Genomic DNA, 26,713 nt, shown 5'->3' with positions numbered 1-26,713 from the left:
TCAGGAGAAACACATGACACAATTCAGCAGTCAAAATGCAGATTCATTGCTGCCTAGCTCCATGGAAACATGAATCCTGCTGGAAATGAAACCTTTACAAGTGTGTCTTTCACTGATTCTTCATGTTTGTCTTCCTGGCAGCATCCCTTCTTGAAACTGGCCAAACCTCTGTCCAGCTTGACGCCACTGATCCTGGCAGCCAAAGAAGCAATGAAGAGTAACCGCTAACATCCTGCCACAGCCTTCTTCCTTTTTTGTGTGTTTGTATTTTACAAATCTTTATAATATATGAAATTGTTACACTTCGGGGGGGAGGGAAGGGGGTTTTGTGGGGGTGGGAAACGTCTGCAAAAGGGAAGAAACTCTCATCCAGAAGACACCCTAATACATTGTGGCAACTCTAGAGATCCCTGTCTGGGGTCCAGAAGGAATTGAGGGCTGAATTACTGGCCTTTGTGGGTTTTTTTAATTCTGATTTTTGTTTCCCAGACAGCCCAGAAATACCACTTGCTGTGCCTGGGGCTTTAAGGGGTTTTAACGACTTCGCTGTAACAGCTCCCATTGTACCCTCTGGGTACTTTCAATACTTGAATGACAGATTCAAGCTTTCAGAGAGCAGTACTAATTTTACCTGCTGATCTCTTTGACTCTCCTCTTCCTCCCCTCTACCTGCAATCCCTGTGGGAAGCTCCCAATGACCAGATTCACGGCAGGTGTGGCGAATGTGAAGGTACATCTTGCCCCTCATTTCTTTTTTGGATTAGCTGTCGCTGTACTGTAGAATCAACAACTCGGTTACTTAAGGAATCATAATGTATGGAGATGCTTTTCACTTCTTAAGATGAAAAAGGAGAGAGAGGGGGAAGAGAAGTATTCAGCTGTTTCTCATGCCTGTGCTCTGTGGACATTTTTTTAAATCAAAAATGTGGCCTCTTTGTAGAACTGTAACGATCAGTCAAGTCTTTGGATGTGGGTTATGGATGTGTAGGTTGGGGTCAGATACTTTATTTATGATCAAATGATCAGTTCTAGTCAGGGCAAGAAAAAATTCCAGCTGTCTTCCTGCCTGCTCTTTTTTTTCCCTGTTAGACTTGCTGGCCAGAAGCTTGAGGGATAATGTGCTTGGTGCAGTGGGTGGTTCACAAACTTGTATCTGTGCTCTGACTTGGGCTTTGGAAGTTATGCTGGTGCCTTTGACTTTTTTTATTTTACATTTCCCTTCTTTGTATCAAATACATTTTTGTATATGTTGTAATTTCCCCCCTCCTCCCCCTGCCAAGCAAATAATGCATCAACCTATGGAATTGTCAGAGTTTAAAGTATTAGAGCTATTTTTTTCCAGTTTTGTATGTGCTCCATTTGTACTAATGAAACCAGAAGAACAAATAACCAGATCTGAGGACACTGACGATACAGGATTTTGGAAACATGATCTGAACAGATGATGATGAACACCTGGAGATGCCAAAGTTGTGAGATGAAGCAGAGGGGAAGCCGTGCTGTCAGACCATCGTGGGGCCCGTTGGACTGGCTGGTGTCACTCTGATCCTTGTCACCGAGGATGCTGTGCTAGCCAGGATGGCTGCAGCCAACCCTTCAATGCAACAAAAAGTGCCTCCTCCTGAAGGACAGCGACAGCCTGAGCGGTTGAGTTCTTGGGGTGTTGCAGGGTGGAGTTTAGCAGAGCCTGTGCCCCTTCTAATGCTACAGTCTGTGCTTTTCAACCTCCCCAAGTGTTTAAGGAAGAGCCAAGAAGTACCAATGTGCCAAATGAGTCTGTGAAAGAATAACCATGACTTTAGTGGGATTGTATTGCATTCCCAGTGGGGCAGGGCCTGGGACAGACAGAGCTATGGTCGGGTGTGGACAGAGGACCCTGAATAAAATTTTTTGCACACTTTTCCAAACATTGCTGGCAGGGGATAGAAGTGTTTTCAGAGAATTTCAGTATGAAACTTCCAGGTGAGAGCGACCGGGCAGGATGGCAGAGGCAGTTTGGGGGGATGGTGGAGGGGAGCAGGACTGGGGTCTCACAGCTCCTGGGGGGTTGTGTGGGGCCAGCAGGGTGCCTTGTTGGGCAGGTTCAGCTTGTGTTCTGCTCCTGTGTAGTTAAAATCTGTGTTGGGTTAATTATCTTAACTGTTCCTCACAGGGATAAATCTCTCTTGCTGTAAGTGTGACAACAGTTACGGCTTTAAAATTTAAAGTCAAGGAAGTGTCTCATGCCAGGTAAGGTAATCCAAGTGCATTTGCCTGGAAAAAAGTTTATTATGAGCCATGGACACTGTAATCACCCTGTTTTGAGTGTGTCCTGGCTCCCTGGTCAAATGGAGCAGTGAGGAGGCTTGGCTGGGGAAAAAACCTGTTGTACCAGTGGTTCCCTCTTTGTCCATTGCTGGCAATGGACTTGGTGAAACTCCTTGTGCCAGAGTTAAAATGGGAGCTTTTCTTCCTTTCATTTTTTTTAAATGGCACGATCTAGATAAATTTAGCTTTTTAAAATAGAAAACAAGAAATCATACATAATTTTAACTTATTAGTTCACTTTTACTGGTGAATGAGAATGGTTTAAAACACATGTTGCAAAATTTGCCCAATTTAGCCTGCTTAGGAGACGATTTCTGAAGATTCAGCCATCCTAATGCACAAAACTTGTCCCAATCCCAAGTTCCCAAACTATGTGTGTGTGACCTGGAACAGTGTTCAGCTCCAAGGCTGGGAAGTGCCAGCATCTCCCTGGCCCCATGCAGCAGCTGTTCTATGGTGAGGTTTCCATGGGGATCAGAGGTGGGGCTGGCAGGAGAGGAGAGCCAGGAGAAGGTTTTTGTGCCTGGAGGGTCAGGCATTGCTTTTCTGAGGGTGTCTGCAAGGTGAGAAGCTCCAAGGTGAGGGTTTTCCCTGGTGGGAGCAGAGCGCAGTCCTTGAGTGGGTGCAGGGCTGTCAGCTCTGCTGTGGCACTGGGCCGGTGGAGACCAGCCAGAGCTGGAGGAAATGATGGGAAGGGACGAGTTGCATCCAAATGTGGGGATTCCTGTGCATCCCTCTTGGGTGCCCACCCAAAATCCTGAGTGGGGATCAGATGTGCACACAGTCCCTGTGAAGTGTCAGCTGGGCAGCTTGTGGCTGAGGTGCGAGTGTGCAGGGAGTGTGAGATTCCTGGGATGTTGTTATCATAGAATAAATCAGAGTTCTTACTAAAAATAACCATGGGAATGAGCACTTTGCCCTGCCTTAGGTGTTAATGAGACTAATTGGAGCCTTGCCCCCTGGCTCTCTGTGCAGGGAGGTGTAATGGTTTGGCTACAGCAGATGGGTCCTGTTGTCAGAGGGGCTGGGGAGGGAGCAAAAATAATGTGATTAAGGGTCTCTCCAGCTGGAATTGAGTCAATAAATCTCTCTGGTCTGTTTTTCCCTCTGTTCCTTATGCTGTTGATGGGAATGGAAGTAGGTGCAAGCTTTCTTTTTATTTTTTTAACTGTCTTCAGATGTTATTGTTGCCTTTTGTGTAATTTAATCCCATTATGTTATTTAATTGTTACTGCAATATTAACTACTGTATTTGTTGACTTTGTTTAATAACTGTTCTTTCAGGGCTAGAAATAAACTTTTAAAAAACCTTTGGGGTTTTTTCCCCCCCCTTTTCCCTGTCATGAGTTTATACCTTTGACGACAAGATTATCTGAAAGGGTTCATGTGTCGGTGTTCTGCTGAGATTAACAGACTGTATTTGTAACTGAGCTTCTTATGAATGCTTTAATGATGGTGGATATAATTTTATGCTATACCAGCCTGTCTCTTTGAAGTTTTTTTACTCATCGGTGTCAGTACCAGCCTTGGGATCCTCACAAGCTTTCCTGTGTGTGCCTCCCAGAAAAACTCTGGATCGCTGATGGGAGGAGATCAGCTCCAAAACACCCTTTTCACCCACTGTGGAAGAGATCCCTCGCCCTCCATGTGAAGGGAGCAAAGCCAACACCAGCCTGGCCCCTCCCAGCTGCATCTTCCCCCTCTGTTGGCCAGTGCTGGCGTGGGACCGATGGTCCCAGTAACCTCTGGAGATGTGGTGATGATTCAGGAGCTGCTCCCAAGAGCTCTGCTTTGTTGCACCATGGGTACCATCCACTATGCTGCTTATAAACATTCTGGCACAGGATCCATGGGAATTGAGATGCCCTGCTGCCTGCTGGGAAGATTTGGCTCCTGGGTTTGCTCCGTCGGCGCCGATCGGCGTTGGACCATGGGAGTGAGGGCACCGGGTGCTGACAGCTCTGCGAGGACTTGGGATGAGATCCGTGGTGCCTCTTGGCCTCCAGGGCTGCAGAGAGCCACTTTTGTTTTCCCCTGGACCTACAAAAAGGCTGTGGGATATTGGCCTGCCAGTCTAGCCAAAGCCAAGGAGGGATTTACTTTGGGGTTGAGCCGGGTCAGTTGGCTCTAGATGAAGTTCCTGCCTCAGTTGGGAATGGTGAGGACTTGTCATGTCCTGTGTTCCCCGTGTGTTGCTGGGAAATGGGCTCTTCCCCTTTCTTGCATGTTGTACAAGCTTTGCCCATACACTGACAAAGGGAAATGAAGAAACCACTCATCTCCAGCAGCTGCTTCACCCAGACATGAGAATGTTGGTTTGCTCAAAGCCTCTCTCTTCAGGGTTACCAATTTGTTGTAGTATCTTTGTCTTCCTAAATGATCCTCTCTTTGTGCATTTAAACTGGTGCTCTTTAACACTGCATTTAGGTGATATGACATTTAATTTCTGGGGGAAAAGTGGGCAGGAGAAGGTGCTTAGTGGAACTCAGGACTGTTGGGATTTTGATACTTGAAGGAGAGCAGGGCTTTGGCTGATTTTGGCTTGAACGGCTGAAAGTTGCGAGTCCTTGGTAAGTCCTCGTAAGCCTTGTGTGAATTTGCTCATGCCTTGCTCATATCTGCCTGAGACTAAACCCAAGAGCAGCCCCATATTTTGAGATCAGCTTATTCAAGATTGGGTATTTAAAACATGTATTTTGAAGGCAATAAATGTGGGGGCAGCAATTTCTCCCTTTCAGGGCTGCTGTTTGGCTGCAGTGAATTACTGCAAAGCTGAGCACAACTGGACTGCACCTGGAGCAGGCTGGTTAAAACCAGGGTGGGTGAAAAGTGAGGATCCTCATTAGCAGCATTTTCATGGTGCCTGAAGAGCATTGTTGGGTTTCAGTGCAGTTCCAGTGGCTCCTGAGCTGGAACACTGTGCTGTCCATAGGTCCCTGCTCCCAGGGATTTGTACAGCTGCATTTTTTCTCCTTTTTAAATATAACTTGCATTTTGCTCTCAAGATTATTTTTAATAAAAACAGCTGTCCTCAGTCATGTGAGTAAGCAACATGAAAGTTTGCTGAGCTCAGCCAAACTCTGGCTGTTGCTCTCCAGATGTGTGGAGGTTCTCTAAGAGCTCTTTTCCCTGCTTTGAATTCAGCCTAAGGAAGGATTTCTATTCCTTGAGGGAAGGAAATACCACCAAGTGAGAACGATGACTTTCTGTGACTTCTTTACCTGCAGCTTGTTAGGAGGGAGCAGGGCAGCACCAACATACTCTTGTCTTGCTTTTCCCAGCTGGTGTCTGCAGTGGGAATGTCCTCCAGCACATCATCACTTTAAATCACAGAATTAGTAAGGTTGGAAAAGGCCTTTAGCATCATCAAGTCAAATCCCCGTTGACCTGAGTGTTAAAACAGCCCATAGGGACCAGTGATTTGGGTTTTTTAATGGGATTTTCCCAGTGGGAAGTTAGGAGTTGCTCATTCAGGGCCCCCAGATTTCTGCTTTGGATCTGTGTTGAGTCAGTGCAGAGGAGGGAAGAGCAGACAGGCTGTGTCAAGGCATGGATGTGTCTCAATGCACGGGCTTGTGGACAGTGAATCCAGCTTGGTACACGTGGATCAATGCTGAGGACACTGAGGGGACACTCAGGGCAGCTCCTCAGAATGGTCTGGAGGGGAGACACACCCACACCATGTGCAGGGCTGACCTTCCTCTGGATAGATGTCTTCTGGAATTCCTTGAGGTTTCTAGAGCCAAGGATGACCCATCTTTGTTATTTTTTCCTCTCAGTGAATGCTTATTCTAAGGATTCGGGTCCTTTCACAGAGTACAATTAACTCTTGGATCCCCTGGAGCCCTTTTCCTGCCTGACCATGAAGGGAAACCTGCCTTCCTGCTGCCTTGTCACAGCAGCTGGGAACATGTGGCTGCTCCTGGAAAGCTCTAATCCACCCTCTGCCCAGTGAAACTTCCCTTAAATAACCCTATGACTTTTTTTTTTCCCTGTAGCTGTTGCCTCTTTGAGGGCAAAAACAGTGGAGGAGCCAGGGTGGCTCTGCTCAGCTCTTGTGACCCTTCAGTGTTTTTGGGCAATGTTTATTTTGCTGAAAGCTGGAAGTGTTAACTTGTTCCTGTCCAGTGGCTAAACATAAATATCTGCATTTTAAGCCCTGAAAGCATGTTTGTTTTAGAAGGACACTGATGTTCCAGCCACAGAAAAGGGGTCTTTGGTGGGAATATTGGAATTTTTATGTAGTTTTGTTCCTAGAAGAGCAGCCCTGCAAAGCTGCATGGAGTCTGCTGTCAGCACTAACACAAATGAGGGAATGAGCCCCGGCCTTGTTTAATCCTGTAGTTATCCTTGGAATCAACAGCTCCCAGCTCCTCACTCCAGCCTGGGTTACACATCCCACAACTGTGCATGGGCAGAATTGCAAGCAATGGGTGGGAAATAGTTTTTAAACCTTGGAATGTTTATTTCCTAAGGCCTAACTCTTACAATGATTGAAAAGAAGGGGAAAATCAATTTCTGGGGGAAGGAAAAGATGTTGGAATTTCTTTCCCAGTTTTACCAGTCTGTGTCCTGTGATCTGGTGGTTCTTTTCCAGGGACCGGATTCGGGCTGTGTTGCTGGGTCCTTGTGAGGTTTTGTTTCTAAAGTGGAAACTCTACTGGTTTCTCTACTCCTGAGAAACACAGGAGGAGGGAGGGGAGGTGGAAAGAATTGGATTGTGACGTTAGGTATTTGATAGTTGGTTCTGCAGTGATGAGTAGCTTTGACTAGCACTTCGTTGCTGCCAGAGGTCAGTTTTCTTGAGGACAAAATTACTAATTTCTGAGACTCTTAAAGAATATTTCATTTTCTGTAATTCAAGCGAAGCCATTTGTTCATTTGAGGTGAAAGATGGGTGCTTGTCTTGCCATCTGGAGGGTGAATTGTGGTAAAAAGTGTTAAACTGGGAGAGGTTCTGAGGCAGGCTGACCAAAAGGAGAGGAGGGCTTGGGTGATGGGTGGTTGGCAGCTGGTCCCTCTCCTTGCCCAGACTTCCCCTGGTTTCCAAAGCCAGGGCTGTGAGCAGTGATCCCATGGACCCTTCCCAAAACCTTTGCTGGGTGGGCACTTGGGGATAGAAAGGAGTGGGGAGGGAAGATGAAAGGAGGAAGGGTGGTGCAGGGGGAGGTGCTGAGCTCTGGCCTTCACAAGTGTCCCCACAATGTCGTGTTTCTTCTCTGCTGTCAAAGGCTGTTGAGGGAGAGGCTCCAATGCATTTGAGGCATCTGCTGCTGCTTTTCATGGCTCGGGCTCCACTGCTGGGGCCACCTTGAACTGTATGAAGGGCCACATCCCTGCCCAAGTGTGCTTCACTCCTGGGTTTCCGGGTAATTTCTTCTATAAATGACAAGAGGGGAAATCAAAAGCTGTTGGGTCTGTGTGTGTGACAGGGCAATGAGAGGAGCTGGGTTACCTGCCAGCACTGCCTGCCCTGGGGATGCTGGAGAACCTGTAGGGATGGCAAATTTGGGCTCAGAGTGGTGGCACTTCTGCTGCAGATCAGGGAAATGACCCAGAAAACACATCATGTATTGTTTACCATGGAATCCCAGAATGATTTGGGTTGGAAGGGGCCTTAAATCTATTTCTTTCCACTCCCTCCATGGGCAGGGACACCTTCCACTATCCCAGGTTGCTCCAAGCCCCATCCAACCTGGCCTTGGACACTTCCAGGGATGGGCCAGCCACAGGTATTGGAGCCAGGCAGAAAGAAAATGAAGTTTTTTGTTCCTTCTGGAAGAGCTGTCAGCTCTGGGGAGCTGCTGTGGGCTCTCAGGTGTGAGTGCCGGGGCTGGGGGCTCAGTGCCTCGTGGAGGTAACACTGGGATTTGCTGGGACAAACACTTGGTGGCTGCTCCAGCTGCAGTGAGTCCAGCAGCTCCCTGTGGCACTGGCATTGCCCTGTGGGGGCCACACATGTGGCCTTTCCCAGGCCTGTCAGGCTGTGCCACGTTTGCTTTAGCTTGGCTTTATAAAGAGGAGGTGCAGGTGCTTCCTCTGCTCCTTCCCAGACTCTGCCCCCAGCACAGCCTTTGCCATGGATGGCTTGAATGTCTCCATTGCTTTTTTTTTCCTGGTTTTTGGGGTGTGCCAGGTGCTGAGGTGGCTTTCCAAGAGGCTTCTGTCCCCCGGAACACATGGCTGCCTTGCCAGGGAATTTGCTGGCTCGTTCCAGCTGTGCATGAGTTGCCTTGAGCTGAGGATGCTGATGGACATTGGTCCCTGGGGTGGTGGCTTTGGCCTGGACGTGGTCCTGACCCTGCTCTTCCTACTCTCCGCTGTCCACGCCGCCTCTTTGGACGGAGCATCCGCCAACCCGACCGTGTCCCTGCAAGAGTTCCTGCTCCTGGAGTCCAGCCCGGTAGCCACGGTGGCCAAGCTGCTGGCCCAGGGCGTGGGTGCAGGGACAGGCTGGGCTGTCACACGGCTCTACTGGTCCTGGGAGCTGACACAGCTGCACTTCATCCAGAACCTGATCGCGCCCGAGTGCGGCTCCTCCATCCACGCCTCCCTGCCCCACGCTGCCTTCGTGGAAGGCTCCTGCTCCTTCCTGTTCCACCTTGTCCTCCTCAAGGTGCGGCAGAGTCACCCCCTGTACCGGGTCCCTGCGCTGGCAGTGACTGTCACCTTCCTGACCTACACAGGTGAGCAGCACTGGCATTCCTTTCCTGAGTCGTTTGGCAAAGTACCTCATTGGTGGGGGAGGAACAGCCCCCTGGTTTTCATCTTCCAGGACTGGGGAGGCAGGGGTTAACGAGGTAATGACTACTAAGGTGTTTGTTTTCTGTTATTTTGGGGAGTATTCATTGTGGGATGAAGATGGCAGTTTGGGCTATCTGGGCTGCAGGTGAATTTTGGCTCACAGCCATAGCTCAAGACTGGGATCACTTCTCTAGAACCCCTCGGTCCTGCTCTGAGCTTTCCTGCTTCCCACAAAGTTCAGGGCGACGAGGGTGGGATTTCCCCAGTCCGAGAAGGCAGGCAGGAGGGGTCACAGCCCTTTGTCAGTGTTCCAGAGGATGCAGTGGGACTCTTGGCCACGTTTCTCTTCCCACACAGCCGGAGCATACACGGGGGCCTTCTTCAACCCTGCCCTGGCCACAGCCACCACCTTCCACTGCTCGGGGAGCAGCTTCTGGGACTACATCCAGGTTTACTGGCTGGGGCCCCTCGCAGGTGAGACCTTCCCAGGGGGCAGGAGCTGGCATGGGGGCAAGGCACAAATGCTCAGTGTACCGTGGACTCTTCTGGCAAAGGGCTGAACTTGGGGTTGCCAATGGCAAGTGTCACTTTTCATCCCTGCCTCGTTGACTCTGGGGCCATCTCTTTGCTATCCAATTTTTTAAAATCCAACTTCTGCATGGTACAAGGGCAGAAATCTCCCTGAAGCCAAAGTCTGGGGGAAGTTTAGTGAAGGGTTTTAGGGCAATGGCAGGCTGAGCTATGCTTTGAGGTTGTCCTCAGCTCCTGCGTGGTCATGGGGAGCTGGATGTGTACTGGGAGGGGAGCCAGGTGGGGGTCGGGCTCTGCTCCCAGGTAACTCTGACGGGACAAGAGGAAACGGCCTCAAGTTGCCCCGGGGGAAGTTTAGGTTGGGTATTGAGAAAATGTCTTCCCTGAAGAGTGGTGAGGCACTGGCACACTGCTGAAGGCAGTGGTGGAGACACTGTCCCCGCAGGGATCTAAAGCCATGTGGGTGTGGCACTCGGGTCAGGACCAGCGGTGACCTCGGCGGCACTGAGGGAATGGTTGGACTCGGTGGGCTCAGAGGACATTTCTAACCTTAATGATTCTCTGCCAGAAAACCACGGGGGTGGTTTATGGGTGAAAACAAGCATTGTTTGTTATGTTAAGGACAGAGTGGCAAATTCTCCTTAAAGCAGTACAGTGAGGGTCCCTCAGCTCCCCGTGGGGACTTCAGCGGTGCTGAGCTGCCTTTTGGTCATGGTGTAGGCTGTGACAAGGATCCAAAACCGCTGCTGAGCTGTGGGAAGGGTGGAGATGCTCGACAAGGGGTCTGTGCTCTCATTCCAGGGATGCTCGCTGCCCTCCTGCTGTTCCAGGGCAACATCCCACGCCTCTTCCAGAAAAACCTCCTCTACAGCCAGAAAAACAAATACAAGGTGCCCAAGGCAAAGGTGACAGCGCAGGTGGAGGGTGACAAACCACAGAGGAAGAGGAAAGGGGGGAAGAGCAACTCGGAGCCCCGTGCCTGAGCCCAGGGGTCCCGGCAGCCCTTTTCCTGGGAAAGGGTTTCCCTGTGTGGAGGATTTTGCAGCTCGTTCAGTCCTTATAGCATCACTAAGGAATCCTCGCAGGATGCCCGAGCCCCTGAGCTCCTTTGGGAATTGCTTTGAAAGCCTCCCTGGAGAGCCCGAAATGTTTCAAGCCCACACTGCTGCCTCAGAGAAAAAACACGGGACACTTTCGCATAAATTGCTGGTTTTCTTGTACTGCCAGGAATCTTACAGAGAGTTGGGACCGTTCCATGGGCAGGCTTGAGCAACCCGGGGTTATTGCACCGTGCAATGCCTGCAATAACCCCACTGGGTCTCTTGCAGCCCTAAAAACAAAGTAAAAGCCAGTAACTGCCTTGGATGGGGAGCAGACAGGCTTTGATCTTTCGACTTATTAATGGATACTGGTTAAAAATTGGTGGGTTTTGAGTTAAACTTGACCTGAAGTCCTTGAATTGCACAGGCTGAACCTGGCAAGTCTTGGAGAGGAATTAAAAATGCTCCAAGGCAAGAGAGTTCACTGGCCACAGGAGAACCTGCTCCTCTGGGAATGTGCTTAGCCTGGGTTTTGGTGCTGTAAAGCATCAAGAAATGGTGTGCAAAGGGTCTGTGGTTGGAAAAAAAAAGAGACCCAGGCAGCTGCTGTGCATCCCTGGGCCCTGCTCCACGTCTACGTGAAATACTCCTAACTATAAAATTACAGTTTGTGGGGAAAAAAAAATAATAAAATGCTGTGGTTGGCATTTGGGTGAGTGATGATGTTCCTGGGAGCCCTGCTGGGAGACATCCCTGAAAATGGGAGTCACTGTGATGGCCAAACCACCTCTGCCCTGCCTGCTGCCTGCTCTGGAAAGGGGGGAAGCACCTCCTGGAAATGGGGATCCCCTCAGGCTGTGCTGGGACCAGGGCACCCCATGGGAGCTGCACTCTGGGTGCTCTCCTCAGGGCACAGCACAGGGAGATTGTGATGCTCTGGCTGTTCCAGTAACTCTGCCCTGGATCAGAGTTCCTGACAGGAATGACCTGCTCCTATTTCCTGAGGTGCAAACAGGGAATAAGCAAGTGGCACCCAATGCAAACCTGGAGTGGAGGTGTCACATGCAGGCTTGGTACCCAATGTCCTGCCCTGCTCCTCCCTCCACTCTGCTGTGTCCATGGGGAGACAACCCCAGGGTTCTGCGTGGCCTCTGGGCTGCCCACCCCAGGTGATTTCCTCTGGGATTGCCCTCTGGAGGGACCTGCAGGAACTCCAGACCTCTGACACCATGAGCCCACCCCACATCCCAACAGGAGAAATGAGGGAAGGGACCAACACAGCCATAAACGGATGTGCCCCAGAGATGAAACTTCATGGAACACACAGCACCCCAAAGCCATGGAGCAAAATCCCCAAACGATGCCCTCTCCTTGTGCCCTCTCCTTGTGCCTGGCCAGATGCTTGGCACTGCCCTGGGAAGGGCACTGGGAGCACAGTCTGGCTTCTTTCCTGGTTAAACTGAGCAGGAGACCTCAGGATGGAAACTGAAACCTTTGAGACTCTGTGCCTGCACCAAGGACACCCTGGGATGCTCAGATCCCCCTGGGCAATTTTTTCAGAACCTCTTTTGGTTTGGAAATCATGCTGAAAAGCCAGAGACGGGACCTCTGTTTAACCCAGCTGATTTGCTGGCTCTGCTTTTGATTCAAGAAGTGCAGGATGAGAAAAGTCAGGCTCAGTTGTCCTCCACAAGTCATTCCTGCAGGATCTTTCCCCGGGCACAGGATATTCCTGTGGCAGCTCAGAGTGGTGGGTTGGGATGTCTGGCTGCAGAGAGGCTCATGAGATGTCTCCCTATCACACAGGGATGGAACCTGAGTCTGACACTGCAGAATAGGATGCTGATCCTATAAAAGCAGCATCCAAAGGCAACCTGTAACCAGAGAGTCAGCACAAAATTATGATGGGGGCTCCCTTTTTTCTGGTGTGTTTTTTTTTTTTTTTTTTTTTTTTTTTAATTTTTTTTTTCAGGACATATTAAAATGTTTGGGGTGTGCTTCTGGGGCTTTTGGGGAGGTCGACTACTGGGCAGACTGATGTAATTAAGAGGAATTTAAGGAGTGACAGTGACTGTTGTTATTTTTAATTAAGAGGCTGCTTTTCCAGCATGGTAACATCAGCGGAGCAGGGGCGAGGTGCAGCTGCACAGACAGACAGACAGACAGACTCGTTCCCACGCTGTAACTCAAACCCCACAGCTCTGATTTACAGCTTGGCCCTGTTCTGTCGCAGTCTCTGCTGCGGGGCTGAGGATTTGGGCTGCCCTCCTGGATCTGCTCCTCGCTGCTGGAGCCGGTGCTGTCCCGAGGCTTCAGCTGCCGACTGGGGGGATTTCCCTCTGGAAAAGTCCTGTCCAGCCCCTGGGAGCCCCGCCGCAGCCCGCGCTGCCCCCGGCCGCGCCCGGAGCTTGTGTCCAGCGGGGCACGGGCAGAGGTGCCCGGGGCTGGCCGGGCTGCCCCGCCTGTGCCCGGGCACAGCAGCTCCGGCCGGGAGGGCCGAGCCTCGCTGTCCTCAGCCGATGGAGAAGGGTGCCCGGAGGGGCCAGGGGGGCTCAGTTTCGGGTGGCCTCCGGCCGGTGCGGCGGGGCTCGGGAGGCGGCGGGGCTCTCGGGGGGCGGCGGGGGGAACTGCTTCTTGTAGAGGAGGCTGCTGTACTGCAGCTCCGGCGTCACCAGCCGCCGGCAGGTCCGCTCCAGCTGCCGAGCCAAGCCCTGCTTGAGGTTATAGCCCAGGATCCTGGCCCCGCCGTGCTGCAGCGGCCGCAGGGAAGAGTCCTTGATGTCCTTGGGGGCCACGCTGCCCGTGCCCTGCAGGCAGGTCCTGGCCAGCTCCGCCTGCCGCTCCCGCAGCGCCTTCACCTCCCGCCGCATGCGCTCCCGGCCGATGTCCCGCTCGATCCTTTCCCAGAAGGTCCTGTTAAAGTGCGTGTAGATTTCCCAGTCCAGCCTGTTCCAGGCCTTCAGCTTCTCCACGACGGAGTCCGGGAGGGGGGACTTGGTGCTGCTGTCCCTGATGTTGAGCGGGAAGGAGACGACGCTGTCCAGGTCCCAGCACAGCATCTCCTTCAGCAGCACCATGGACTCGTCGAAGTACTCGGAGATGAGCAGGAAGTCGAAGGACGCCTCGATGGCCTTGAGCATGAGCTGCACGCGCTCAGGGGACGCGTCTCCGTCGGGGTTGAAGCCGAAATCGAAGGTCATGAGGTTCCTGGCGTAGTGGCGGTCGCCGCGGGCAGGGTTGTAGTAGCGGTAGGGCTGGCTGAGGAACTCCTCCAGGCTGCGGACGCGCGAGAAGGCCGACGCGCCCTTGTAGTACACGAAGGACGACTCCATCAGCTGCACGGGGTTCCTCAGGATGGAGAAGTAGACGGCAGAGCTGGGCACCACTTTCTGCACCTGCGGAGGAGAAAAAGGAGGGTTTAAAGGTGGGGTAGGGAGAAGGGACCCGCTCGCCCACAATGCTGGTGAGCAGAGGCACCTGCTGGGGCTGGAGGTGGGGGGTGCTGGGGAGGATTTCAGGGTGCAGCTCATCAGAGGAGGTGTGGGGAGCTCCGGAAGAGTCACACGTGGAGAGCAGTGAGCAAAGCTCCCCACATCGGCGGGCTGGGACGGAGATAATGTCCATCTCCTTCCCTTTCCCCATGTCCACCTGTCCTCAGGTGGCATCCACAGGGGTGGATGCTGGGCATGGCTGACCTGAGCTGATGCACTTCGGTTGTTCTCCTCTTGCAGCTGGTCCCCTCTGGGCCTGTCCAGGGAGCAGGACATGTCCCAGGGCCCACAAGACAAGAAAGAGATGAGAGTTGCTGGCTGCTACAGATGCTGTCTCCCACTCTGCCCTGGCTCACGGCACAGGGCTTCATCAAACCCGCTCACAGAAGCTCTCAGGAGATGCCAACAACATGCCAGGTACCCGTGGGCAATGCTGGCTCTCTTTAGTTCTTCCCTGCAGAGTTTATGTGCTCGACAGCTGCCCCTCCTTGTGCCCCATGAGCCCCTCTCCCCCTTCCCTGCCCGTCCCCCCGCAGGGTTGCAGCTTTGCCCGTACCTCCGGCTGCAGGAACCGCATGTGGTGGCAGAGGATGTTGAAGCGCCGGGGGCTCAGAGGGGAGAAGCCCTGCACAAACCTGGCCATGAAGTGGTGGGGGTAGTAGAGCTGGAAGCCCCCGCCTCGGGGGAAGGCGAAGGTGAGGTTGTGTGTCTCCCCAAAGCGGAACAGGATGTTCATGACCGTGCTGCTGGCGCTCTTGTGGACTTTCAGGAAAACAATGTCAGTCTTGGGCTTGCACGTCTTCCCTTGAGATATGACTCCTCTGGCCTGCTGACCTTCTCCAGCTGTTATCTCCTTGCCCTTAAAGGCTTCTGTCCAGCTTGGGAAAAATCTTGTCTCCAGGTCTGTTTTGTAAGAATCCTCTGCCTGCAGAGGTTGGGCTGAGTTTGGAATGGGCTGTGTAAATGAGGTGCCCCACTCAGGGTGGGAAGAACCCAGAGCTCGAGGCTGAGTCTGGCTCTGTACCTCCACCTGCACCATTCCAGGTGGGGACATTCCCCTCTGCTCCTCTGTGCTCAGCCTGTTTGCAAAGATGATGAACTTGCTGGTGACAGCTTCTGCCAAATCTGCCGCGACCCTCCCGGGAAGGCTTGGAGAAGGACTTTCTCTGGCTGCTTTTTCCAGGCCAGGAAGCTGGGGTTTCAGCTCCGTGGGTGACAGATGGGCTCTCACCTTCTCGCTGCTCTCCTCAGGCTGCTGCATCCAGCGCTCCTCTTGGCTGCTTCCCGGAGGGGTCTCCTGTCTGAGGTACAGATGCATCCTGAAAACATCCTCGCTCGAAGCAGGGCCTGGCTCAGCTTCCCTCTGCCCCTGAGGGGAGTCATCCTCCCACAGCAGGTCAGGGCTGTGGAGGGCAGAGCTGAGCTCGTTGCCCGTGGTCAGCTGCAGGCCACGCTCCAGCTCACACTGGCAGCTCCTGTGATGGGGAGGACACAATGCTCAGCTGCAGGAGGTGGGAGGACAATGCAGAGGCAGCTCCTCTGCAGCCCAATGAACCCCCTGACCCTCCAAAGTCACCCCAAAACACGTTCCCTTCTTTTGGTGGGGTGGGTGGCATTGCTGATGGGCTTCACTGCTGCCCTGAGGGGTGGGAGTGGGTGCAAGAACCTGGGCTTGATCATCTTGGAGGTCCTTTACAACCTTAATGATTCTATGAAGAAGAGGATGACAGGTCAGCAGTGATGTGGCAGTGTCTCTGTGTTGCTGGAGCATGACAGGACGGTGGAAGGGGCAGAGCAAGAGGAGGCAAGGAGAGAGAAGAGTTGGTGGAGGAATTATTGCAGATAACCCCAGACTGGGACAACTGGGCTCAGGGGCTGTAGGGTTTTGTGACCCACCCAGAGTGGGCTCAGCTCTGGCCAGGGGATAGGGGTGAGATGTGGGACCCCCAGAGGACCCTCTCTCACCTGAATTTTCCTCCCTGTCTAAGGAAGACCCTGCTGGGTGGTTTTCAGGAGGGCAGTTCTAAGCCCACCTCAGTGGCCAGGGAGAGGCTGGAGAACGAGGTGCAGGTATACAATTCTGCTCAGGACCTACCCAGGAGGCTGCAGCTTCTCCACAACCTGAAGTGTGACCAGGAGGAGGACGAGGAGGCTGAAGGAGATCCAGAGCCGACCTGGCTGGCACCTGTAGATTGCACTCAGCTTCCTGCAAGGAAACACATTTGAGCCCATTTGTGGGGAGGAAAAGCCAAGACCAGCGGTGTGTGTGAGGAAGGCGGGAAAAGCGCCTTGAGACTTCTTAAATTTTATCTTTATTGAAGGTAAGGTCACGATTTCAGGGGCGGAAATGATGCAGAGGCAGCGATAACCGGGGAACCTCTGAGGCTGTGCCCCAGCAGTGCAGCCTCGTGGAAATTTCCAGATGGGCCACAGGTATTGTGCTGAAAAGCAAACAGTGATAACCACTGAGTCCCTTGGCTGCTCAGGGACACCTTCCTGGAGCAGCCTGAGCTCCCCCCAGGCTGCAGGAACACAGGCACTGCTTGTGTGTTCCCTGCCCTGCCTGGCCAAGAAGGATCAGGATCTTGTCTTTATCAACATGGACAATAAAACTATTTTTTCCCTGCTCTCCCTGCTCTCTGCTGTTGGACTGCCATCTGCACAGGCTCCAGCTGTGGCTGCAGATGTGATGCCAGCATGGGAGCCCCAGCAATGCCTGGATTTTAGTCTGATTTTAGCCATGTCTACAACAGCAGTGTGATTTCTTCAGGCCATCAGAATTGTGCTGTCAGGGTTTGGGTTGTGTATGGCAACGTTAAGGCCGTGGAAATACTGCCACCGGGCTCCTTCTGTTTGTAGGGCTTGCTGCAAACCCTGGCGGATCTTGATTCTAGCTTTAATCTTCAGTGGAACGGTCAAGGGGCTGAATTTCCTGGGAAAAAGGATTTGTTTGTGTTTTTTTTTTTTTCACAGAAAGGTTGTCCAGTCCCAGCAGATGTGACACTTGGAATTATGGGTTAGTGATGGCCTTGGCAGTGTTGGGGGAAAGATTGGACTCAATCTTAGAGGGCTTTTGCAACCTGAATGATTCCATTATTCTGCTGGTTTTTCCCCAGGGAGCTTATTGTTGCGTAACAGGAGATGACTTGTCCTGAGGATCTGGCTAAACCCTCTGGGACTGGGCTCTGCTGTGGGGGAAGCCCAGCCAATCAGCCCCAGGTGGCTGCTCTCCCCTCTCAGGGAGGGAGAATCACAGGCAGCAAGGATCTAAATGGGAGGAATTAATGAAAGCAGAAATTTGGGCAGAGCCTGCTTGGAGGCCACATTCCACCAGCCAGCCTGGGTTCGTTGGCATTTCTGCCTTCCTGCAGTGGTCAGCTTTGCACCAAGACAGTGGGACTGGGACTGCACAGACCTGCTTGTCCCAGAGCTTCTTCACTTCCATGGTGCTTTACCCCCTGCTCTGGGCAGTCCTGTGACACGTGGGAGCAGAGCTCTCCTGGTGAGGCAGCAGTGACACAAACGTGGGCTGTCCGAAGGGGTCACGTGCATCCCATGGGTACAGGTCAGGAATTTAGGTTTGCTATGAGAAACTGGGTTTGTTCCAGGAAGATCATCAGCTGTCATGATTAAGTAGTAGTTTGATAATGATAGCACTGCTTGCAGTGGTTGCACACTCACGGACACGGTTCTGCCCTGCTCCCAAAAATGTCCCTTCACTGAAACTCCCAGCTCCTCCCAGGAGGATTTTAGTGCCTGAAGTACTCAGGACTGGAAAAGCTGGGAGGTCTGAGGTCTTGGCAGTGCTACTGAGGATTCAGAAGGTGTCATCACTGCAGGTAATTACTGCCCATCACAGCATCCCCAGTCCCCATGGCAACCTGGAGGTATCCACGCTCTTTGCCACTTGAGGAGCAGGCTGCCAAGCTCAGATGAGACAGGAGGTGGCAAATGCACGTGTGGGTCACTGCCTGGCCATGCCAGTAGCACAAGGAGACCCTCGTGAGGTCAGAGATAAACAGATGTGACAAATAACAGAGCGGAAAAATGCCAAATGCTTAAACAGTACTTAAAATGCCAAGAGATGTTAAAGAGGGAGGGTTGAAGCAGAGAGCTGAGGCTGCCCCAGAGCTGGTGTGAGGAAAGATTTGTTGAAATAACTCCATGTGGAAGATCAGAGAGACCACAGAGGGAGAAGGCAATGAAGGAGGAGATGCTCCAGAATGAAGTGATTCCTCTGGATCTGGCTGGTTGATTCAGCTCTCCCATCACTCCAGGCAAGGCTGGTTATCATTTTGTCTGGCTGACCATGGTAAGACAAGCAGCAATGAGGGAATGAAGGGCTGCACGACTGTGATATTTAGTGATACACACAAACTCTCGGGGGGACCTGCAGGAGCACACAGTAATGAAGGCAGAAGGATGGAACACTTCCCCCCCCAGGCAGGGCTGGGGGCAGCACCCTCTGCCACTCCCTTATCTGTATCTGCTGCAGGTATAACCCTGGCCTTGCTTCCACAGAGGTCCTAAACTTTCAACCTTTGAGAATCTGTGAAAGATCCAGGTCCTTTGGCTCTTTTATGGTGTCTGTTGTGTTGGTGGAACACCCAGCTGAGAACACACAACCTGTGTTGGGCTGACATGTGTTGGGGCTGGCCAGGCTGGCACAAAGCCACAGCCTTTCCTTCCTCCTCTGGGCTGGCTCTGTGGGACACATGGACATCAAGGAGGGTGTGCTGAGGAAGTGGCAGCGCTCAAATTGCCAAGAAGTTGCATTGAAGGCAGCAAAACATCCATTAAATAGCACATGGTGCATGAGCAGCCCTTGTCTTGGAGGCTGGAGCAGGTTGGCAAGATGTACCCGAAAAACAAACCTTCAAAAGGCTCAGCTGCCCTCTGTGGGTAACCCCTGCACAGCTGCTCTCCATTTACACTGGGTTGGGATCAGGGAGGTGTATCTTGGGGCAGAGTTAAACACCTGAGAGCAGAGCACCAGGAAGGTGTCCAGGCTGCACTTGGAGCCCTGCAAGGCAGACTGGGCTGCAAGAGCCCAGCTCCTGCAGAGTCTTTGGAGATGCCTCCATCTGCAGGCAGGCTACAGCTGAAGAGCCCCCTCAGACCAGAGCCTGGGTGCTGTCACCTCCAGAAGTGACAAGCAGGGTGCAGGGCTGGATGCAGCGCCCCAAAGATGCCTTTGGCTGCAAGGGCTCAGTGGAAGAGCCAGAGCAGCTGGATCCCCCTATGCTGGCTCAAGGAACTGAATCCAAACCTGAACCGGTGGTCAAATCTTTGCAAGGGATAGTGCTCCAGCTGTCTCAGTGCCAGCCCCAGCAGAGGAAAAGGTGCCACTTGTTCTCAGCAGGGCTGCAGATTTCCCCTGTGTTATTCCCCCCCTTCTCCAAGCATATCTTCCCTCCAACCCCTTCCCTGTCCAACCCAGAGACAAAAGCCCCAGCCAGGATGGGTCTGTGGGTCTGTTTCAGGGCCCTCAGGGTCCCAGCTAGCTGTGGGTGCTGCAGGAGGTGCTGAGGCTGAGCTCACCGGGCAGGTAAGTGGCAGAAAAAGATTTTACTATTTTATTGTGCCCAGATATTCTCCAGGCAGTGAGCGAAGTTGCGCAAGGAATTAATGTACACAATACATACACCAGCCACAGCCTGCTCTCTATGACCAATCACTGGAGGCATTTTTCTGGCAGTAAATGAGAAATTGGGCAAAATGTTCAGTAGGGTGCTCAGGTAGCACAGCAAGGGCACAATGGCACTGCCTGCCTGTGTCGGTACCCACCCTACATTTGACAGCTGGGTTGGGAATAACCCTGAGCCCTCTCACCCTCAGCTCTCCCCCAGCCAGAGGACTCTGCTGCAGAGTCAAGCCTTGCCCTTCCCTCATCCCTCCTGTCCAAACCACAGGCTGCAGAAAAGGGCACCTCACCCCATGGGTTGCCATGTGAAAATCTTGCAGAGACACATTTCTGCTCCACATCTACTCCTCTGGTGATCCCTCACCTGGGATGCTGCAGGAGAGACCAGCATCCCAGTGCCCTGCCAAGGTCTGTGCCATTCTCCTTCCTTTGTGGCAACAGCTTCACAAAAAATGCTGTTTTCCAGCTGCCCTTGGAGCATCACCAGAAGGGAAAATCCCCATCACCCCAGACTGCCCTGCAGTGATGAGGAGCAGAAACATCTGCCTGCCCATTCCCATCCCCACTTCAACTGTTTCCCAACATAGAGGGATCTGCAAGGACATCAGGACATCACCTCCGGGTAGGACAGAAAGAGAATTTTACTTAGGGAAATAGTATTTTACTTAAATAAATACGTAAAAATATTCCACTTACGTGATCAAATACCTCTTGAATTTCAGCATGGTGAGCTGGAGCCTTGGCTGGGGAGCGGGTGGTTATCACCCGCCCGGGAGACTGGAAAGCAAACACCTGGAGCCTGGGCTGTGTGCTGTGGCCAGAGGCCCCTCCCCGGGGGGGGCACCGGGACAGAGATCCTGTCAGACCTTCCCACCAGTGCCCTGTGCCCAAGGGAGTGCCCAGGCTCCGAGAGCGTGAATGGCACGTCACACAGAGCGTTGGGCACACTGTCAACCTGTGCCAGTGTCCCTGCCTCACGCCTTGGTTTCACCCATGGCTGCTGGTGTTCCACTTTGACTCTCTTTTCCTTTCTCATGTCCTGATTTTGCCTCTTGGTGAAGCCGAGGGCAGAGCTGGTTGTGACTGCTGAGATCTTGGCAATCCTGATGTCTCCAGGTCGGTGCTGCTGAAGCTCTGTGGTGGCTGGGTCACCGCTGCATGGCAGGGACCTTGTCCTTTCCAGTGCACCATGGCTTCATCCCTGCTGGGCTGGGGGTGTGGCTGTCCCCAGCTCTCTCCTTTGCTGGCTTGGGGGGCACAGGGGGCCAGTGTGAGTTCGGCACAGGAAAGACATTGATGTGTGAAGTGGTGTCTGGAGCAGTGAATGGGATGAGGGGAAGCAAAGTCATTAATCTCCCCTGCCAAGACTGTGCTGTGCCAGGATGACCAGTCCTGCCAAGAAGTCAGCTGGCTTCCAGGACCAGTGGGAAAGTAGTCACTGGGTCTGCTTCTTGCTGGCTGGTGGACAACGTAAGACAGCTCAAAGGAGGACAGGGAGGCTGCCCTCCACGATGGAGGTCCTTTGGCCACATGCTTCCCCTTCAAGGCTCATCCCAGCAGCCTGCACAGCATCAGCCATGCCGTGGTGTGACCAGGAGCCCAGGCAGTTTGGCAGGGACCGTGTGCTTCTCCTGTTTGCATAGACTCCCAGGGTGGTGTGGAGGTGGAGAGGGTGGCTGGGACATGGGACATGAGGGCCGGTGGCTCCAGCTGTGTCACACACAGTCTGCAGGAGCAGGTGCCCCATGTGCCTGCTGGCCCTGGAGGAGAGGACCTGGCCATGTGTGCTTTCCCTTGACCTGTGCCCACGGGGCTCAGGAAGTGCATAAAGGGTGGATAAGTCACTTCCAGCCTGGATCTTGGCTCTCTGGAGGGACAGAAGTGCCCAGCTCCCTCCTTCCCTGTTGGCAGCAGGGAGGCAGTTGTTCCCCTCACTCACCCTGGCACAGGCAGGTGTGCCTCTCCCTGTCCACCTCATCAAAACCACAAGTTTGCTGTGGGGCTCTCATGTTCTCCACCCATCCTGGGCTCTAGCTCTCTGCCTGGGCTGCCAGCTTCCCTGGGAGTCTGGGGCTGCCTGAGAGCCATGCAAGAGCTTGCAAGGATAAAATCCTCTCTGGTGCAGGGACTGAGGGTCAGGGCTTCTCCCCTCTGCTTCCCTCTGCACAGACTTGCTCCGTGCACTCCAAGCTGGATAAGCCTGCTTGGGGTGGATGGCTGAGGGGTCTGTGAGCATCCCCCATGCAGCATCTCCAGGGAACATCCTATTGCTGCAGGGCAGGGGGCACCTTTGCTTGGGAAGCTCATCAACATGAGGGTGTCCAGACAGGCTTGGTCTTGCTCCTTTTTGGTTATTTTCTCTTGCTTGATGGTCACTGGTGGGATTTGCCACTGCTCAGCTCACTTGTTTCCTTAAGGACAAACCTATTAGTCCATGGTGACCTCATGGAGGTCTAGTTTCCACATGTAATCCTGCTCAAGCTATCCTCTATTCCTGTCTCCAGCCTCTTCTTGGGCACCTGTGGAGGAAAAACTCAAAAGGCAAAGTTGTCTTTTCCTGCAGGAATGGGGTGATGGGGAGCATGGCGCGTGCTCTCCGCTGCCTGTGTGCTTCATGTGCCAGAGGCTGCATCCGAGGCACCTCTGCAGCTCTCTTGGGATCCTTCTGCAGTTGTGTCTCTTGAGAAGCAAAGGTGCCCTTGTGGGAGGCCTTGGGCACCTCCTCAGGTGGAGGTGAGCTCGTTCACTGCTGACCTCAGCAAAAGGCAGTTGAGGGGCCCCAAGGCTCCAGTCCCTTCCTGTCCCCTGTCCCTGTGCAAGACAATGAACAAAGACATGGCCTCAAGACCCTCAGGACCTTGCCATTCTCAGGCAATGTCTTTTCTGCTTGGCCTGCCCATGGCCCAGAGGAGCTGCTGGTGGGTTTTTCCCGGGGTTGCTGGACAGGCTGCACCTGGAGAGCAGCCATCCCTGGTGCATTTGTACCTGGTGTGGAGGTGAAGAGAAGCACTTGGGAAAGTGTCTCTCTGGTGAAGAGGAAAGGAAACCTGGGAATGTGATTGCCCCTCCAGTGAGCAGGAGAGCAGACCTGTGACCTGGATTTCCAACCCTGGGCTGGACCAATTGCCAGAGCAGTGGGTGGTGCAAGGGAGAGGCCTGGGCTTCAGCCTCGCTGTAACCTCAGCCAGCCATCTGCCTCCCTTCATCCTCCTCACATTATTCCTTTTTCTGCTGGATGTGGAGCACTCCAGCATGAGAACGACCCAGCAGAGAGCTGTGTGGGGGTTTTTGCTTGGGCTTGCAGAGGGCAGATTCTGTTTGCCATCAACAACACTCCCTGCTGAGCCCCAAGGTGTGAACAGCCGCCTGCAGGTGGGTGGCACAGCAGGTGACAGCCTGGTAAGGTTGGCAAGGTGACAGCCAGCAAGGACCTTCCAGGCAGGAGCAGGGGAACTTTGTTCTCCTGAGAGAGCTCCTTTGTTATCCTGAGAGAGCTTGGGTGGCAGGAAAGTGCTGCAGAAGTGAGGAGCAGGAGAAAAGCCACTGTTGCTCCCTGGGACAATTCCTCAGCTGAGGAGGAGTCCGACATCCTTGTGTGTGTTGGCGAAGGGAGGCAGCTGCAGCCTGGAGGGTGCAGGCAGCCAGGGAGGTGTCTTTGTCAAGAGCAGAGTCTGGGATCCTGGGGAAGAGGAAACTGCTGCAGGGCTTTGCCAAATGGGGCAATACTTGAGAATTTCCTGGGTCTGGAATGGTCTGCAGAGGTTTCCTTAGCAGGGGAGAGTGATGGAGCTCCTGCTGGAAATGGCTCCTTGCTTTGAACATCTGCAAACTAAACAAAAACCTCAGAAAGAAGGAGTCCATGCTGCTTAAGTGAACTCATTAGCTGGAGCAGGTACATTGGAATGATACAGAAAAGTGATATCCAGGGTTAAGATTATCCTGGGAAGGTCTAGGAGTCAAAGTGCTACTCATGAGCTCATGTTAGAGGGGCCAAGATCTCTTGTCAATGCCGTGATGGTGGGACAGACTCCAAAGAAGCCTGGCTGGTACAAGGGGACGAGGAGCCATCCCACAGGGCAGTCAGGGTGGCACTGGCTGCATCCACAGTGCCAGCCCAGGTGCCTGAGCCCAGAGTCTCCTGGCTCCACACTTGTGCCTTTGCCTCCTGCAGGTAGCCAGAGTCTGAGGACCAGGAAGGAGGTTGTTGCCACTGAGATAAGACAGGGAATTAATGCCTGATGTGGGACTGGGTTCTATTCCTCCCTGCAGATGGCCACAAGGAACCTGCTCACATTGCTTATGTTTTTCCCCCTACTTAATTATTTAATTTTTCTTTTTATATTTACATTGTGTTTGTTTGTTTGCACATGCATTTTGCTTAAACAAGGATTTATCTCCATAATTTTCTGCCAACTTGGGGTCACTTTGTCATTTGTACTCTGGCAGCCTGGAGCTTGCTGGATCTTAAAGGGGGATGAAAAGACATGAGGACCATGTGTGCTGTCCCAGCAGGAGTCAGCTGGCAGTGCCAGATGCAGGGAGAGACTGGGGAAGCAGAGTTCTGGGATACTTCAGTTTCCTGGGTCTGCAGTTATTCCCACAAAACTCCCAATGGAGAGAAACTTGAGAAAGGTCCCCTCGCTGCCAGTAAACCATTTGTGCAGCTTTTCTGTTTGCTTTTCAGACCAGTTTCCAGACAGACCTGTTCCTGGACTGCCCCATGATAATTTCTGGATGACTCTGGGGTATCCAGCACTCTGCTTTATCAGCAAGGTGCAAGTTTGCTCTCCGAGTCATTCTCCAATCTATCAGCCCCTGGGCCTCCCTTTCCGCCGCTGGGCACCGCACTCCAGCAGCACCCACCTAAATTGATCTTTAGTTAATTTCACACTCAGCAGACAGCAAGGCATGCCCATTTCCCATTAACTCCAGCAGCTCTCCTGGACACTGAAGTGAGCCTGACCTGCAGTGGCTGTGCCCATTGATACCAGCTCTCTGAAAGGATGCTCGGGGAGAAAATGCATCCAGCTGGGAATTTGGGAGCAAAGTGTGGTGGGAGATGAGTGCAGGACCAGTGCTGTGGCTGCTGGGCTGGGTGGGACCTCACTGTCCTGGGGACCTTGTCCCAGAGACAAGGCAGAACCCGTGCCAGCACTGGGCAGAGCTCCTCTTGGCTGGGAAGGCTGGGGAGCAGCTGGATAAGCATGGCTTTAGGCAAGGAGTGCGCTGTTGCTCTGGCTGTATGGTTTTGGCTGGAGTTGGGACTTTGGCCTAATCGTACTTTATTTGTTCTTTAATCTCAGTCACCTTATCAGAAGCCTTTGAACAACCAAACACATCTCTGCTCAGCTAGAGAATGGGCTTTGCTGTGTCTTTTTGGTTGGTTTTGTTTGCTTGCCAGAGACTTCCAGGAGATTAAGTGATCCCTCACAAACCTGGGCTTTGCCTTGAAGCCTCTGGAGGCTGCAGCACTTGGGTGCTGAAAGACATCTGTATTTTAGGGTGACTGACATTGGACCAGATCCCTCAGGGCCTTGTAGGATCCAGGATCTGAACCATTCCTGAGACTATCCATGTTGGCTTCACCAAAGACATCAGGTTACATGTTACTGGGAGGACTTGCTGGTGTGTCTGCAGAAGAAGAAATGAAAGTGGGCATCCCAATCACGGGGTGCCATGGTCTCTCCTCAGCAGAGGTGAGATGAGCCTCCCCTTGTCATTGTATTTTGTCCAGTTTTGGGCTGTTCAAAACAAGAGAGACCTCAAATGGGTCCAGTGGAGGATGAGAAAAATGCTGAAGGGCCTGGAGCATCTCCGTGCCCAGGAAAGGCTGAGGGAGCTGGGGCTGCTCAGCCTGGAGAGGAGCCCCAGCTGAGAGGAGCCTCAGCCCTGGCTGGCCCTGGGTGCAGGGAGGGGCAGAGCAGGGCCCGGGCTCTGCTCCAGGGGCCCAGCAATGGCACCAGAGCCACGGGCAGGGACTGAGCCCAGGAAGTTCCACCTGGACATGAGGAAGAACTTTCCTGGGCAGTGACGGAGCCCTGCACAGACCGCAGAGAGCGTGTGTAGTCTCCCTCACTGGAGATATCCCAGAGCTGTCTGGGCACAGTGTGTGCCATGGGCTCTGGGATGGCCCTGCTGGAGCAGGGAGGTGGTACCAGGTGACCACTGTGGTTCCTCCCAGCCTGGCCCATCCTGGGATTCTGTGGGGCAGCTCCCATGGTGAATTTCATGCAGTTAATTTGATCCCATTGCCTCCTGTCCTGTCACAGGACACTGTTGAGAACAGCCTGGTTTCTTTCCTTCCTTCCTCTCCTTCCTTTCCCTTCCTTTCCTTCCTTCCCTTCCCTTCCTTCCTTCCCATCAGATGTTTATACACATCCACAAAGTCCCTCCAAGACTACTCTGCTCTGGGATGAGCAGCTCCAGCTCTCTCAGCTGCTCCTCACAAGAAGGATGCTTCAGACCCCCACCACCTTCATGGCCTTGCACTGGCTCCAGTCACTGCATCTCCCTTGTACCGGGGAGCCCAGAGCTGGCCCCAGCGGTGCAGGTGTGGCCTCACAAGTACTGAACAGAGGGGGAAAGGAGGCTGCTGGGGCCAGGGAAGCTGTGTTTGACCTAGGGATGGCCAAGAATGTCTTTAGGACTCTCCATGGCCAGCGGGAGCCATGTGCTGCGTCTGGCCCCAAGGATTGGGAAGTGGTAAGGGCTGGGTCCAGCCACAGCTTTACCTCAGCCAGAGCTTGGTGCTCACAGGAAAATAGTGGAAATGGTTTTCAGAGGAAGCATGGAGAGAAAAGCTGTATTGATCGAGGGAAACTGGGTGGAGCACGTGTTTACAGAGCAAATGCCTTTTGAAACACATCAGTAGAAAAACAGGGTGGGGACCTCACAGGCTGATGCCACCTCCTATTTATGGAAAGTGTGACAGGATGTACAGATAAATGTGATGTCTC

General features: G+C 53.0%; 3 protein-coding genes across 3 annotated transcripts in view; 2 read left to right on the top strand and 1 right to left on the bottom strand.

Annotated features, from left to right (window-relative positions):
• The window catches only part of PAK2 (p21 (RAC1) activated kinase 2), a 42,437-nt gene extending 38,820 nt beyond the window's left edge, over positions 1–3,617 (top strand). Inside the window, exon 15 of the mRNA XM_068201147.1 lies at positions 142–3,617. Within this exon, the coding sequence (XP_068057248.1) occupies positions 142–228 (87 nt within the window). The 3' untranslated portion in view covers positions 229–3,617. The remainder of the gene's footprint in view (positions 1–141) is intronic.
• A 4,192-nt stretch (positions 3,618–7,809) lies between these two features.
• Positions 7,810–11,190, top strand: LOC137480171 (aquaporin-12-like). The gene is made up of 3 exons (XM_068201167.1): positions 7,810–8,993; positions 9,409–9,525; positions 10,384–11,190. The coding sequence occupies exons 1-3, from the start codon at positions 8,387–8,389 to the stop codon at positions 10,563–10,565; spliced, it is 906 nt and encodes a 301-aa protein (XP_068057268.1). The 5' UTR covers positions 7,810–8,386; the 3' UTR covers positions 10,566–11,190.
• Positions 11,191–13,174: 1,984 nt separating this feature from the next.
• Positions 13,175–15,935, bottom strand: LOC137479620 (galactose-3-O-sulfotransferase 2-like). Its single transcript, XM_068200084.1, has 2 exons — positions 14,670–15,935; positions 13,175–14,017 (listed from the first exon to the last, which is right to left on the bottom strand). The coding sequence occupies exons 1-2, from the start codon at positions 15,429–15,431 to the stop codon at positions 13,175–13,177; spliced, it is 1,605 nt and encodes a 534-aa protein (XP_068056185.1). The 5' UTR covers positions 15,432–15,935.
• Positions 15,936–26,713: the final 10,778 nt, after the last annotated feature.

Source organism: Anomalospiza imberbis, chromosome 10 (assembly GCF_031753505.1).
Source record: "Anomalospiza imberbis isolate Cuckoo-Finch-1a 21T00152 chromosome 10, ASM3175350v1, whole genome shotgun sequence".
Lineage (NCBI taxonomy): Eukaryota > Metazoa > Chordata > Aves > Passeriformes > Viduidae > Anomalospiza > Anomalospiza imberbis.
The sequence above is the reverse complement of the archived record's forward strand: the minus strand, read 5'-3'. Positions and strand labels throughout refer to the sequence as shown.